Below are 15,108 nucleotides of genomic sequence, written 5' to 3'. Positions count from 1 at the left end.
AGAACTGGTACCACAGACATACCTTTCAAATAAAAATAAAATTCAAACAAAAGCGAAGCCAATGGCAAACATATACGCATATGGTAAAAACACTATGTTCTAAAAGAAATGTTTCATGTCTCTTCACATGTCAGTGTTGCAAGAGTCTTCTGCTCTGCATTTCGTGATATATGGAACAACCTACTTTCTTTCTGCCTCATCAACTCAACGTCTATTTTCAAATTTCATCTGACAACATATTTGCTGAATAGCATATACTTCTTAATCTCCCTCTTTGTACTATTATTTTTTTCTTTTAACATTGTAACTGTATTTACCAGCTTTGTACAGTGCTGAGGATATAGTTTGGGTAAAAGAAGCTATTCAGAATAAAGTTGTATTGTATATTAAGTCTCAACTGACCCATCCTGGGAAAATAAATATAAAATACAATCAAATTAGAAGCTTGAATGTGTTTTGATGATTTTGCATCTCACCGTGAATATTTCCTGCCAATCTCTCATTTCTCACTTTTCCAAGAAGTCTCAACTCTCGTTCCATCCGTCCATCAGCAACTCCGCTGTCTAACCATTGCTGGCATGAGAATACATATTGGCAGTCACTTTTGCCTGATTCTTGGATGGTAATTTGGTCCAGGTACCATCCAGCTCCATAACCCATATTATTGTGTTCAACTAGCACTTTGATTAACATTCCAAGGTCTACAGCTCTCACACTGAAGCTATTAACCTGATGGGAAAACAAGTCACAGTGAATTGCACATAATTAATAACACCAGTTATTATTAAAATATATTTAGCAAGGTTGTATTAGGTAAAATGGATTCATTTCCATATTAAATCATTCGGTTTTGCTGGTGGCCTAACAGAAGAATGGGGAATTAGACTGATATTCATAATAGGCTGATGTTGACTTTTGGAGGTCTTATTATAAAGGAAATATTTGGATCCTTGAGTATGTGTATTTTCCCAGTCCCTAGCCAGAGAATCCATCCCCTGAGTTGCAAGGAACAGAGAATCTAACATTAGTGACCCTCACTCTGGGGTGCTCCTCCCTTGGGTGGTGAGAAAGAGAGAAGCATTAATTTACTTGTAAAAGACCCAGGAGTGTTGCTGGCCCCAGCCCTCCCACTCCAGGTCAACCCTCCCCACACCACCCAAATGGAACTCCATGGAGGCTGAGGGAGTGACAGAGGCCAGTACTAGGATGCACCAATTAAACAGAACTTTATCTTAAATGAGGCCTTTTATTCTTAAAATGTTTCAAAGCCTTGTAGACCATAAGACTTCTTAGCTTCCAGAAGGAAGAAAAAGCCACATTACAACACCACCAGACAGAAGTAGTGATGATTTTATGACTGTGCAAATGAAAGACGACAAAGACAGCAGAAGTATAACTAAGGCTGTTCATGCAGGCAAATGAGAAGAGATGTGCTCTTTAGGTGTAAATGGACATCTGTTAAAATATTGCTACAGCTACCAATAAACAAAAACTAAATGGCAGCTGCACAAGTGCATGATGGGATGATTAAATTATGTGAGCAAGAGAATGAATGTGTTCTGTGAGAAAACGTGAGTGGGAGGGTGGATATTTGGGCATCTGTGCGGGTGTCATTAAAAAAACAGATGGATAGCAGAAACAGACGCTATAATTTTACTTGTTGCCAACCACTGCACCACCAGGAAGACCAGAAAACGTGAAAGGGAGAGATGATTTAAAAAAAAATAGCCCAGCTAATCCATGCTCTTGTGAGCAAGGGATTATTCACTATAATGTGCTCAGAAAGAGGAAACATCAGTTGTTATTCCTACCGCAGTTTTTAGGATTTTTGACATTTTTGCCTTGACATATCCTTGATCTTCCCCAAACAGTTACCATGGCAAACTATAGCCCTTAGTGTAATGCATAAAAAGCCTAAAATAGGAGTCAGCTGAGATGAACATTTAAATAACTTTTATTGGGAGCATTAAATCATTTTAAAATAATTGTATTTTTTGCAGTTTCAAGGCAATTTTTTTTTGTCAATGTATATCACCTTTAACTTATAGAAACTAGCCTGTGCTGGTAATATTCATGTTTCTTCACTGCTAACTCTTTTCAGATGTAGACCTATCATTAGCTTCATTCTTTGGGACAATAATTCATAGTCATTAGACAACAGTGGTCACAATCACTGATTGTTAATCAACGAATTATCATAATGCATTAAATTACCCGCTTCCTCAGCATTAGCAAGAATATACTTTTGTCTTATGTCATTATCCTTCTTTTTTGTTATTTTAGTTTTTAATCTGTGTAAAGACATTCAGATCTGTATTATACATTTCACTGGAAGTGTAATTGATGAAAACCAAAATCATTTTATTTAAATTAGCTTGCCTGATTTAGATTCAGTTTTAGCTAGGCAAAATGACAACTTCCCACTCATTTAACCCATTAAACTAGTGAGATCAGTTAGCTAGAAAGATAATTACTTACATAAATATAAATTAGCCTTACTTTCTGCAGTTTAATTCAATTGGTTTAACTTATTTTACCATGTAGTAATAACAGAAATTTGTTACCAGTAGTTCATTTAATTCATTTGCATTTTACAGAAGACTATTCCTCGATCTTCATTTCTAAAGGTGCATCCTTGCTGCGTCTTTCAAACCATTCTCTTTCCATAGAGACATAGAATATCAGGGTTGGAAGGGACCTAAGGAGGTCATCTAGCCCAACCCCCTGCTCAAAGCAGGACCAATTCCCAACTAAATCATCCCAGGCAGGACTTTGCCAAGCCTCACCTTAAAAACCTGTAAGGAAGGAGATTCCACCACTTCCCTAGGTAACCCATTCCGGTACTTCACCACCCTCCTAGTGAAAAAGTTTTCCTAATATCCAACCTTAACCTCCCACATTGCAACTTGAGACCATTGCTCCTTGTTGCATCATCTGCTACCACTGAGAACAGTCTAGATCCATCCTCTTTGGAACCCTCTTTCAGGTAGTTGAAAGCAGCTATCAAATCCCCCCTCATTCTTCTCTTCTGCAGACTAATCAATCCCAGTTTCCCCAGCCTCTCCTCATAAGTCATGTGCTCCAGCCCCCTACTCATTTTTGTTGACCTCCGCTGGGCTCTTTCCAATTTTTCCACATCCTCCTTGTAGCGTGAGGCGCAAAACTGGACACAGTACTCCAGATGAGGCCTCATCAATGTTGAATAGAGGGGAATGATCACATCCCTCCATCTGCTGGCAATGCCCCTACTATACAGCCCAAAATGCCGTTAGCCTTCTTGGCAACAGGGGCACACTGTCAACTCATATCCAGCTTCTCATCCACTGTAACCCTTAGGTCCTTTCTGCAGAACTGCGCCTAGTTATTCGTCCCTGTTCTGTAGCCAGTGCATGCTGATTCGTCCCATCTCCAAGTGAAGGACTCTTGCACTTGTCCTTGTTGAACCTCATCAAGTTTCTTTTGGCCCAGATCCTCTAATTTGTCTAGGTCCCTCTGCTTCCTTCCCTCACCCTCCAGTCTTATCTCGCACTACTTCCCCAATTTAGTGTCATCTGCCAAACTTTGACTGCTGAGAGTGCCGTCACACCATCCTCCAGATATTAATGAGATTTGATCAAAACCAGCCCCAGGACTGATCCTTGAGGCACTCTCTTGATATTGGCGCCAACCTAGACATGTACCGTTTGATCATACCGTTTGAGCCCAATGATCTAGCAGCTTCTATCACCTCTGTATAGTCCATCTTCATACCAGGACATACGTCTTTAGACTTGCCTGGCAAGTAATACTGTGGGATATCGCATCGAAAGCTTGCTAAATGTCAAGGGAATAACACTATCCACGATTTCCTCTCGATCACAGACTCGTTATTCTCTCAATAGAAAGGCAATTAGGTTAGTCAGGCATGACTTGGCCTTGGTGAATCCATGCTGATTGTTCCTGATCACTTTCCTCTCCTCTAAGTGCTTCAGAATTGATTCCTTGAGGACCTGTTCCATGATTTTTCCAGGGACTGAGGTGAGGCTGACTGGCCTGTAGTTCCCTGGATCTTCCTTCTTCCCTTTTTTAAAGATGACACTACATTAGCCTTTTTCCAGTCATCTGGGACCTCCCCCGATCACCATGAGTTTTCAAAGATAATGGTCAATGGCTCTGAAATCACATCCGCCAACTCCTTTAGCACCCTCAGATGCAGTGCATCCAGCCTGATGGACTTGTGCTTGTCCAGCTTTTCTAAATAGTTCTGAACCACTTCTTTCTCCACAGAGGGCTGGTCACCGCCTCCCCATGCTGTGCTGCCCAGTCCAGCAGTCTGGGAGCTGACCTTGTTTGTGAAGACAGAGGCAAAAAAAGTATTGAGGATATTAGCTTTTTCCATATTCTCTGTCACTAGGTGCCTTCCTCATTCAGTAAGGGGTCCTCATTTTACTTCATTCTTGTTGCTAACATACCTGAAGAAACCCTTCTTGTTACTCTTAACATCTCTTGCTAGCTGCAACTCCAAGTGTGATTTGGCCTTCCTGACTTCACTCCTGCTTGCCTGAGCAATATTTTTATACTCCTCCCTGGTCATTTGTCCAATATTCCACTTCTTGTAAGCTTCTTTTTTGTGTTTAAGATCAGCAAGGACTTCACTGTTATGCCAAGCTGGTCACCTGCCATCTTTACTATTATTTCTACACAACGGGATGGTTTGTTTCTGCAACCTCAATAAGGATTATTTAAATTACAGACAGTTCTCTTGGACTCCCTTCCCCCTCATGTTATTCACCCAGGGAATCCTGCCCATCAGTTCCCTCAGGGAGTCAAAGTCTGTTTTTCTGAAGTCCAGGGTCCGTATACTGCTGCTCTCCTTTTTTCCTTGGGTCAGGATCAGGATCCTGAACTCAACCATCTCATGATCACTGCCTCCCAGGGTCCCACACACTTCTGCTTCCCCTACTAATTCTTCCCTGTTTGTGAGCAGCAGGTCAAGAAGAGCTCTGCCCCTATTTGGTTCCGCCAGCACTTGCACCAGGAAATTGTCCCGTACACTTTCCAAAAACTTCCTTGAGTGTTTGTGCACTGCTGTATTGCTCTCCCAGCAGATATCAGGGTGATTAAAGTCTCCCATGGGAACCAGGGCCTGAGAGCTACTAACTTCTGTTAGTTGCCAGAAGAAAGCCTTGTCCACCTCCTCCCCCTGGCCTGGTGGTCTATAGCAGACTCCCACTACAACATCACCCTTCTTGCTCACACTTCTAAACTTAATCCAGAGACTCTCCGGTTTTTCTGCAGTTTCATACCAGAGCTCTGAATAGTCATACAGCTCTCTTACTGCTTCTTGTATTATGAGAAGGAGTAAATAGCACTTCCTTATTTACTTTCTCTATACCACTCATGATTTTATAGACCTCTATCATATCTCCCATTAATCACCTCTTTTCCAAGCTGAAAAGTCCCAGTCGCCTCATGCAGAAACCATTCTATACCCCTAATCATTTTTGTTGCCCTTTTCTGAACCTTTCCCAATTCCAACATATCTTTTTTGAGATGGGGTGACAACATCTGCACGCAATATTCGAGGTGTGAGCATACCATGGATTTATATAGAGGCAATATAATATTATGATTATTAACTGCTTTTCCTGTAGTATCTTCCCCAGTTCTTTAAAAATGTGCCACTTCTCACTCTCTAATAAAATTTTCCCTTGTCCTGACTGTTTTGAATTGAAATTCAGAGCCTGAAGAAAACACTTTGTTGGATCTCTCCTAAATATAGGGTGACCAGATGTACCAATTTTATCGGGACTGTCCCGATATTTGCTTATTTGTCCCACGTCCCGACCTACCTTCAGTCAGGACACAAATTGTCCAGATATTTTGCCTTTGCTCACACGTGGAGCAGAGCCCAGAGGTGGCTCGCGCCCCCCCGACTCTGCCCCCTCCTTCCCCCATTGGATCCCTCTCCAAATCCCCACCCTGGCCTCACGCTTTCAGCCCCGCTCCCTCACTGCCCCATTGGATCCCTCCCCAAATTCCTGCCCTGGCCCTGCCTCTTCCCCAAGCACGCTGCATTCCTCCTCCTCCCCCCTCCCTCCCAGGCTTGCACTGATCAGCTGTATGGTGGCGCAAGTGCTGGAGGGAGGAAGGAAGTGGAGATGGAGCGGAGGCATGCTGCTGCTGGGGGGAAGGACATGGAGCTCCGGCAGCTATTTTTTGTTTGTTTGTTTGTTTTTGCTCCACCGCTGGCTTTTTTTTTTTTTGCTCCATCCGCTCCACGTCCCGACATTTCACCTGTGTGATCTGGTCACCCTATGTAAATAAGAACATAAGAATGGCCATACTAGGTGAGATCAATGGTCCATCTAGCCCAGTATCCTGGCTTCTGACCATGGACAGTGCCAGATGCTTCAGAGGGAATGAACAGAAGAGGGGAATTATCAAGAGATCTATCCCATCATCCAGTCCAAGCTTCTGGCAATCAGAGGTTTAGGGCACCCAGAGCATGGGGTTATATCCCTGGTTATCTTGACTAATAGCTATTGATGGACCTATCCTCCACGAACTTACTTAATTCTTTTCTGCAGTTGAGGTTCACCTCCAGGCTATGTTGTTGTAAATTCTTATAACCTTTAGGGAGGCAGAAATTCACCCAGGAATTGTTCCAGTGTAGGATCTTTCAATTAGTTTTATACTCTTTATTGTAATTTCATCTAGACCACATTTCCCTAGTTTGCTTATGAGAATGTCATGTGGGACTGTGTCAAAAGTCTTATTAAAATTAAGATACATCACAGGTACTGTTTCCCTTCATCCACTAGTCCAATAAGGCTGTCAAAGAAGAAAGTTAGGTTGGTTTGGCATGATTTGTTCTTGACAAATCTATGCTGGCTATTTCTTATAACACTATTATCCTCTAGGTGCTTATGAACTGATTGTTTAATAATTTGTACCAGTATCTTTCCAGATATCAATGTCAGGTTGACTGGCTTATAACTCCCCAGGTCCTCTTTGTTCCCCCTTTTAAATATATGTACCATGTTTGCCCTTCTATTGTCCTCTGGAACCTCACCCATCCTCCATGAGTTCTCAAAGATAATTGCTAATGGCTCTTAGATTGTTTCAGATAGCTCCCTGTGTAATCCAAGGTGAATTTCTTCAGACCCTACCGACTTAAATACATTTAACATATCTAAACATTCTTTAACCTGTTCTTTTCCTATTTTGGCTTGTGCTCCTGCATCTTTGTTATTAATATTAATTGTGTTAAGCATCTGGTCATAAAAAACATCTTTAGTGAAGACTGAAGCAAAATAGGCATTAAGCATCCCAGTCTTCTTGGTGTTGTCGGTTATTAGCTCTCCTTCCCTGCTAAGTAGAGGAGCTACACTTTCCTTTGTCTTTCTCTTGCTCCTAATGTATTTATAGAACCTCTTCTTATTGCCTTTTATGTCCCTTGCTAGCACAACACATTTTGTAACACATTTTGTTCCTTAGCCTTTCTGATTTTGTCCCTTCATACTTACACTATTGTTTTGTACCCAACATCGGCAATTTGTTTTCACTTTCTGTGGGATCTCTATTTGATTTTCAAGTTGTTAAAAAGCTCATGATGCAGCAATATTGGTCTATTAGTACTCTTCTTGCCTTTTCTTAGTATCAGGATAGTCTGCTGTTGTACCTTTAATACTGTCTCTTTGAGAAACTGCCCGCTCTGCTGGACAACTCTTTCACTTGGATTTTCTTTCTATGGAATCTTACCTACCAGTTCTCTGACTTTTTTAAAGTAAGTCATTTGTCCTTATTTCTGCTGCTCTCACTCCTCCTTTTCCTCAGAATAATGAAATCTATCATTTCATGATCACTTTCACCCAAACTGTCTTCAATAAATTCACAACCAATTTCTCCCAGAAACAAGTATAAAATGGCTCCCCTCTTTCCCTCCCCCCATCCCCATTTACTTCCTTTACAAGCAAACAAAAAGTTGTCCCCAGGAAATTTGCCCCCAGTAATTTGCCCCCACACTCATCTCCAGTCTTTCCCGTTATGGTTCTGCTCCTTCCCACTACCAAACTATTTTCTCTGTTTCTGGTGACTGTTTCTCCTCTGTGCCCAGACCTCTCCTTTATGATGTTCCACTAGCATTAATTCTGATCCTTGTCTTTGCTCTCCTCTTTAACTATCACAATTATACATATGCTACTGTATACAGACAATGGGAGGCCATCTGACACTGCACTGGACTGGGACTCGGGAGACCGAGGTTCTATTTCTGCCTTTGCCACTGGTCTGACCTGTGAACTGGATGTGCCACTCCACCTCTCCATGATTCCATTTCTCCAACTGTAAAGGGCAGTAATGATAAGTATGTGTCAAGAAACGTGATGATTCATCTCTGTTAACTGTCTCTGCCTGTCTTGACCAAGTTAACTATCTTATTTCTTCTTCCTTCAGATAAATATTTCGGAGAAAGGTTTTCAGGGAGTAAGAAGTTTATCCTCAGACACATTTCAGTCTCTTGTATCCTCCTTATCTCAGGCATTCCATTTCCCTCAAGTGTCTTTAAACTTGGCTCTGAACTTTTCTTCACTTCCTATATTTCCTGTGTTGGCAAATCTGCTTATTATCTGTTGTGATACTGTTTGTTCTGTATACACCGGTGCCTTGACCCACCTCATTTCTGCTTCTGTAACAATAACCATCTCGGTCATCAGAAGGGACTGAGTAAATAACCTCCAAAATGGAAAGGGACATCTTCTATAGCTTGAGATAAAGGACTAACTCCTCTAACTGGGTGCTAGATACAGCCCAGAGGGGGAAATGTAGCACACACACTTAACAGTGGATTATATTTTCATCTCCTCTTTATTGCAGTACTTTTTCATATGATCGCCCCAAGTCCTAGTCCTCCAAACTCCAGTAGATACAGAATCTTGCTGCATGCCTTCTGACATGTACAAACTGAGCTTGACTAAACACAATCATCTGTTCCAAATCCATCTTCTGATCCAATTCAAAACTGTCCAAAAACCAGACCACAGGACCCTTTCTTCAGAATACCATCTAGATCTTGTTTTCCCAACTCCCCTCTCTGCTTCTTTCATTGCTTTAGAACTGGCCTTCTTTCTTTTCTTTCATGTAAGATCACCAACCACTGTTATTGCAAGAACTTTCTCCATTGCAGGAAAATGCAATATGGAATAGCCTTCCCATCTCACGGATTCTCCATCTCCTTCAAATCTTAGCCAAAAACATATTTTCTCTATTGCCTCAAGAAGTTTCTCTCACTCACTGATATTTTTATTTTAACATTGTAATTATTATTAAACTCTATAAAGAATTTTGCAATACAGTTTTTATAGAAGACGCCATTCATAGTGCAGGCCCAGTCCTGGGATTTTGAAGGTGGAGGAGAGGCGTCTGGTTCTAGACAGACAAAAGAAATGGTAAGGGGGATACAGGGACAGAATCTGTGATGGGGCTTGTAGACGGGGTTTATAAAAGAAAAGAACAGCAATTTCAAACTGGATTATGAAATTAATATAGAGTCAGTGGTATTGATGTCATTGGGTATGATGTCAGAGGAATTATAGTATACAGCAGAAATAGGTGCTCAGCATCTCCCTCAAAGAGGGACTGCATTTGAATTAACTTGTTTAGCACTGATTGAAATTAGCACAATATTTCAATTTAATATGTGTGTTCTTTAAGAAAATATTTTGCATCTCACATAGCAAATATATTCATATATGATACGACAGTTGCTATAGTTACAAATACATTTTACTACTAAAAAGCAGATTAAACAATGAAGTATGTAACCAACAAATATTGTTTGCAAATAAGGGAGGCATTGCTGTCCTGTGGCTGTAGTAATCATGTGCAGAACAGTTTTTCTGTTAAATTTCTTCATCAACACTCATCTCTCACATGTGAGACATGTCCTTAACTTTATACATGTGCCTTCTCTTCCCTATCTCTGCCATATTCTCTTCCCTTCTGGTTTTATTTCGCACACATCTTATTCCCTCAGTGTGTCTTCTCATCCATTTCAGTCTCCTAAATTCCTCTTTGATCTACTGCTCTAGGTTCATATTCACTTCCTCTCCTTTCTTTACCAGATTCACTCAACTCAGAACTCTATGCTCTTCTCCCTCCCATAAAAGTATTGAAAAGGTCTCCCACTTACAGAGCAATAACTGGGCACTTTTGGAAGTCCCTTCCTTACCATATGTAATGTATTCTAATGTGCATCTGCTCCAGAGGCCCCAATCCTGCAAAGACTTTGGCAGCTGCTTAACTTTACACACTGTGAGTAACCCCACTGATGTCAACTCTTTGGAGCACCAAGGTCTATGTTTGTAATTTGCCCTTCTTCCTCATCAGCAGTACAAACTTAGAGTGCCTCTTGATTTTCAGAGTTATGATGAGGGTCTGTGTGCCTCCGGCAGCTGGGAAGAAGACAACAGCTGCAATTTCCGCTGACGATGCCTAGCCCTGAGACTGGAAGGAGAAGAACCATTGCCAAATTGACTCACCTCTGAGATGCCCTCCCCAGAGAACATTAACATTTTGTCAGAAATTTCTCAACCTACATGAGTTTGCACGAAAGTACTTTCACATCTCAGTTTTTTAACTGCAAATGTTAAGATGCTTGCAAATAATTGAATCCGAGTACAAATGTTTCCAATTTCTCTAAAACAAACGTTTTATCGCAGTGAACAGGGTAATCGTCTACTCCTAAAAAAAATCCCCAAGTTTTGAAAATTTACCTGAGAGCAAATTAGCTAATTTCATTGAGAAATCACACCATTTTTCCTCTGCAAAATTGACTTTTGTAGGGGAAAAGAAATAAAATGGGAAAGATGATTGTTGTCAGGGAATGGACATTTGAGGGGAAAAGTTCTCATTTCTGATATAACCTATACTGATGGTCGCACTGATTATTTAGTCACACGCTTCAAACTGGGATACACTGTCATGGTTCTGTCTGGGAATTTTTACAATTTTTTTTCTGCCTTCAATCTTTTTCTTTTGATGGGTGATGTATTTGACCTTCATAAAGATTAGGTAATTTTTCCCTTGGTAACAGCAATTTTTTATATTGTGTTAGTTAAAACATGTTAATATATTTTTCTGACATGATGCATTTTCTCAGCATATGTAAGACCTCAGTGGCCCTAACTAAACCAACACATAACTAACACATTTCAATTACGTTGTTTCTAAATATAGGTTAGCACCCTGTATAGACATTTTAACTAGTAGAGGAGAATCCTAGCCTTCTTCCTATGGTTCATCTTCAGCTGCTATCATATTTTACTATGGATTCATTGTTTTTAAACTGCTTTCTCTTATTGGCATCTAATTTGATCTAAAATATCTGTTCTTAGCAAGTGACTGGAGTTGATTTGCAGCTTCCGCTGGCTCAACATAGTATCCTCACTAAGGTTCTTGTTGTGCCTTTAGATTTCTAGAACAGACTATGACAAGTTCTTATGTACACCACAGAACTGGTTTATGCCTCAAGCTTGTACTGAATCTTCAGAAAGAAGACAGAGTTTGCAAGATGATAATACAAAAAAAAAAAAAAGAGAGAGAGAGAAATGCATAAAAAAATCCATACTAACCTGACCTCTTTCAAAACTTGCATGTGACCTAGAATGCCTAAGTTTTCTTTTGCAGGAGTCTCCATTCTCTCCAAATATTGTAATAAAGACATCTGAATCAGTTCCTGATGCAGGTAATGTTCCTGTGTGAACACTGACTGAGTAAAGAACTTCTGCCATGAAAAATAAATAAAAGAAAACATTACTAAAAAATCTATGCCAAGTAAATAATTAATCTGAAAGAGTACAGGATAAAATGATTATTAACTGATCCTCCTTCATTTACCTACATTTTCCATCCAATTTTAATATAGATTGCTAACTGCTTCTCAGTGGCATGTTTCAGTGTTATAAATGGAATGTCAACGCTCATGTTCATATTCAAAAGGGAAAAAAATATCTCAGTTATTGAAAGCCTGATCCAATGCCCACTGAAGTGAGTTGAAAGCCACTCACTAACTTCAATGGGCTTTGGATGAGGCCCAAGTTCTCTTTATAATAAATACACAGCTTAATTCTAGTTAGAACTTGCTCACTACAGCAACATTTTATGAAAGAAATATAAAAGATTGACAATAAAAATATCCCACTCTTTGTTCTTGGGTAGCTGCATTCCATTTTAACATGTTAGATAGATAACTGTTGCCACTACAATTAATTTGGTCTGGGGAAGCGGCTTAACTATTTACATCGATATGTATTAATACTATTCACTACAGACAGTAATTATCATCTGGCATGATTTTTCCTTAGCAGCATGACAAGAACATTTTTTATCCAAGGTTGTGATAACTCTGTGTAGAACTAAATGCTGTAATATACTCCCACCGTCTAATTCTACATACAGACCAGCTTTGTACTGGAAGGGAAAGGAAACAGTTTTTAATGTTTGGATGAAGTTGTCTTTTGATTATAATGTTTAGTGAATTAGACTTTTTTCTGGAAATACTGTATAAAATACACCTAAAGCAAAAGAAGATCTTACCAGATTTTAAAATCACATTCATATGAAATTTTATTTGTGTATTCCTGTTCCTACAGCATATCAGTTAGATGACAACACACACATAAAAATATTGAGGCACATCTCTGGTTTGGCCAGAATTCAGCTTTTTTTTGGTGCTAAATATAAAGCCATCAATCTTTTCTTTGTCCATAAAATACTCAATCATCACTTTACTGTGCATTTTAAATATATGAGCCAGGTCCCTAGCTGGTGTAAACTGGCATAATTCCAATGATTTCAGGGGAATTGCACCAGTTTGGCCCTATATATTTTGAGGTGTTCAAATTGGCATTTGATGTAGTGGAAACATTAAATACATGTGATATTTGCCTTAAAGAGGAAAGCAGTAAAACATTTTTAAGCTCTCATAGGCTTTGTTAAAGATCCAACATTTCACACAAGTGCTTTAACCAAGGATGTCAAAAGCAACTGGGAATGACTTTTCTAAAATGCTTTATAACCTTTCCCATCATCATGTTTATTCTAGTTGATTCACTTTAAAAAACTTTTTTTTTTTTGCTTGTTTCTTGGTTCAGCAGCATACCCCTGAGCGGTGCCTTATCTGGTCTGACTGCTGCTAGCTCTGTCACGGTCTCTGACCCATCTTCTTTAAAGAGCCACTGGTCTGCACTGTAAAAGCCCAGTTCTTGCTTAGTGTCCAGGTCTTTCAGACGAAGCTGCAGGCAGTAAAACAGAACAATCATATTTTTTATGAAATATTTTTGTATCCCCTCCTAACAAAAATTGACATTTCTGACACATTTAAAATAATCTAATATTTTCATGTATAAATAATGCCTGATTTAGCATGCAGAGGAACAGCTATTGCAAGGCCCAGATCCTGTAACTGGGTGCTCCAAGTGAGCTCTTTAATGGGGCTTCATACAAACATAAAGACCCCCTGACTGAATCCAGCTGAAGGATCAGGGCCTAAATCATACGCTAGTAACTGCTGTTCCAGAACTTCCAGTGACTGTGTAAAGCTACAGCAGGCCTATCTGTCTATACATATTTGTTCAAAGGCAATGGGGTGATGTTCATTTATTCACTATTACTAGCTCTTTTATAGTGCTTTTCATCAATAGATCTCAAAATGCTTCACAATGTTTAATGTATTTATCCTCACAACACCCCTGTGACGTAGGGAAGTATTAATATCCCTACTATAGTTCAACATATTTGTGTGTTAACTGTTTATATTTCCTTCTGCTTTTGGTTTGTTTGATGCTTGATGCTGACATGGCATATATCATAGCTGGGATTTTCAAAGGTGTTTATGGGATTTAGGTGTCCAGCCTCCTTTGAAAGTTATTAGGACTTTCTATGGGAATTGGGCACGTAAGGGCCCATGTCTACACTACAAGAGTTTATCTACTCTGAGGCCATGTCTACACTACAAACTTTGGTTGACGCAAGTTACATTATCGTAAAACTGCCACAGTTAGTACATTGCTTGCGTGTGTGCATACTTGGCTCCTTGTGTCTGTGCTGAGCATACTCATCAAGAGTGATTGCATCAGTGCACAGTGTGGTGCACCATGGGTAGGTATCCCAGTGTGCAACATGCCACCGTCCAGTGCACCATCTTTTGGGAAGTTCTGTCAATACATAGTGAGACAGAAACAAACCATGCAGGGATGACTGGGGTCAACTTCCCAGAGTGCAAGGGTGGCTTTAGGCACCAGCAAAGCAAGCACCAGCTTGGGGCAGCCCATTTGCAGGGGCGGCAGGGATCCAGCATGGGAGCTGAGAACAAACAGGGGCTCTGGGAGCTGTAGTTCCTTGGTTAGCTCCCTGCCTATAGAGCCAGCCCTGGAGCACGGAAAGAACTACATTTCCCAGCATTCCCTCGGCCACTACCAACTGGAAAGGACAGAGGGGGACCTCATGCTGCAGCCTGCTGTGAATGGAGAATTGGACTGTGGATGGTAGGGATACCATATTTTAACATTCAAAAGCCAGGACATTCCACGGGGAGGGAGGGTAGCCCCACCCTGCCACCACCCACTCCCTCCGACTGCTCCCCACAGAAACTCCAATCCATCCAACCCCCCCCCACTCTCTGTCCTCTGATCACCCCCTCCTAGGACTCCTGCCCCTAACTGCCCCCCAGGACCCCACCCCCTATCAAAGCACCGCTGCTCCTTGTCCTCTGATTGCCCCCTCCCAGGACCCTTGCCCCTAACTGTCCCTGGGGACCCCACTCCCTATCTAAGCCTCCCTTCTCCTTGTCCCCAACTGCCCCTTCCTGAGACACTCCCCCAGCTTCCCGTCTAGGACCCCACCCCCTGCCTGTCCCCTGACAAACCCCTGGGACTCCCATGCCTATCCAACTGCTGCTTGTCCCCTGACTGCCCCCTGAACCTCTGACCCATCTAAGCCCCCTTCTCCCTGCCCCCTCGAACCTCCGCCCCATCCAACCCCCCCTGCTCCCTGTCCCTTGACTGCCCCCCCGGAACTCCCTACCCCTTCTCCAACCTCCCAGCCCCCTTACCGTGCCACTCAGACAAG

The 15,108-nt window shown here is 41.2% G+C and overlaps 1 protein-coding gene across 3 annotated transcripts in view; it reads right to left on the bottom strand.

Moving 5' to 3' along the window:
- The window catches only part of RP1 (RP1 axonemal microtubule associated), a 305,041-nt gene that overhangs the window by 48,592 nt on the left and 241,341 nt on the right, over positions 1 to 15,108 (bottom strand). For all 3 annotated transcript variants that reach the window (XM_032771359.2, XM_032771361.2, XM_032771360.2), the window contains 3 exons: positions 13,142 to 13,274; positions 11,613 to 11,764; positions 477 to 729 (listed from right to left, as the gene is read on the bottom strand). In XM_032771359.2, the coding sequence (XP_032627250.1) occupies positions 477 to 729; positions 11,613 to 11,764; positions 13,142 to 13,274 (538 nt within the window). The remainder of the gene's footprint in view (positions 1 to 476; positions 730 to 11,612; positions 11,765 to 13,141; positions 13,275 to 15,108) is intronic.

This window comes from Chelonoidis abingdonii, chromosome 2 (genome assembly GCF_003597395.2).
Source record: "Chelonoidis abingdonii isolate Lonesome George chromosome 2, CheloAbing_2.0, whole genome shotgun sequence".
Taxonomy (NCBI): domain Eukaryota; kingdom Metazoa; phylum Chordata; order Testudines; family Testudinidae; genus Chelonoidis; species Chelonoidis abingdonii.
Note: the sequence above shows the minus strand (reverse complement) of the source record. Positions and strands in the feature narration are given on the sequence as shown.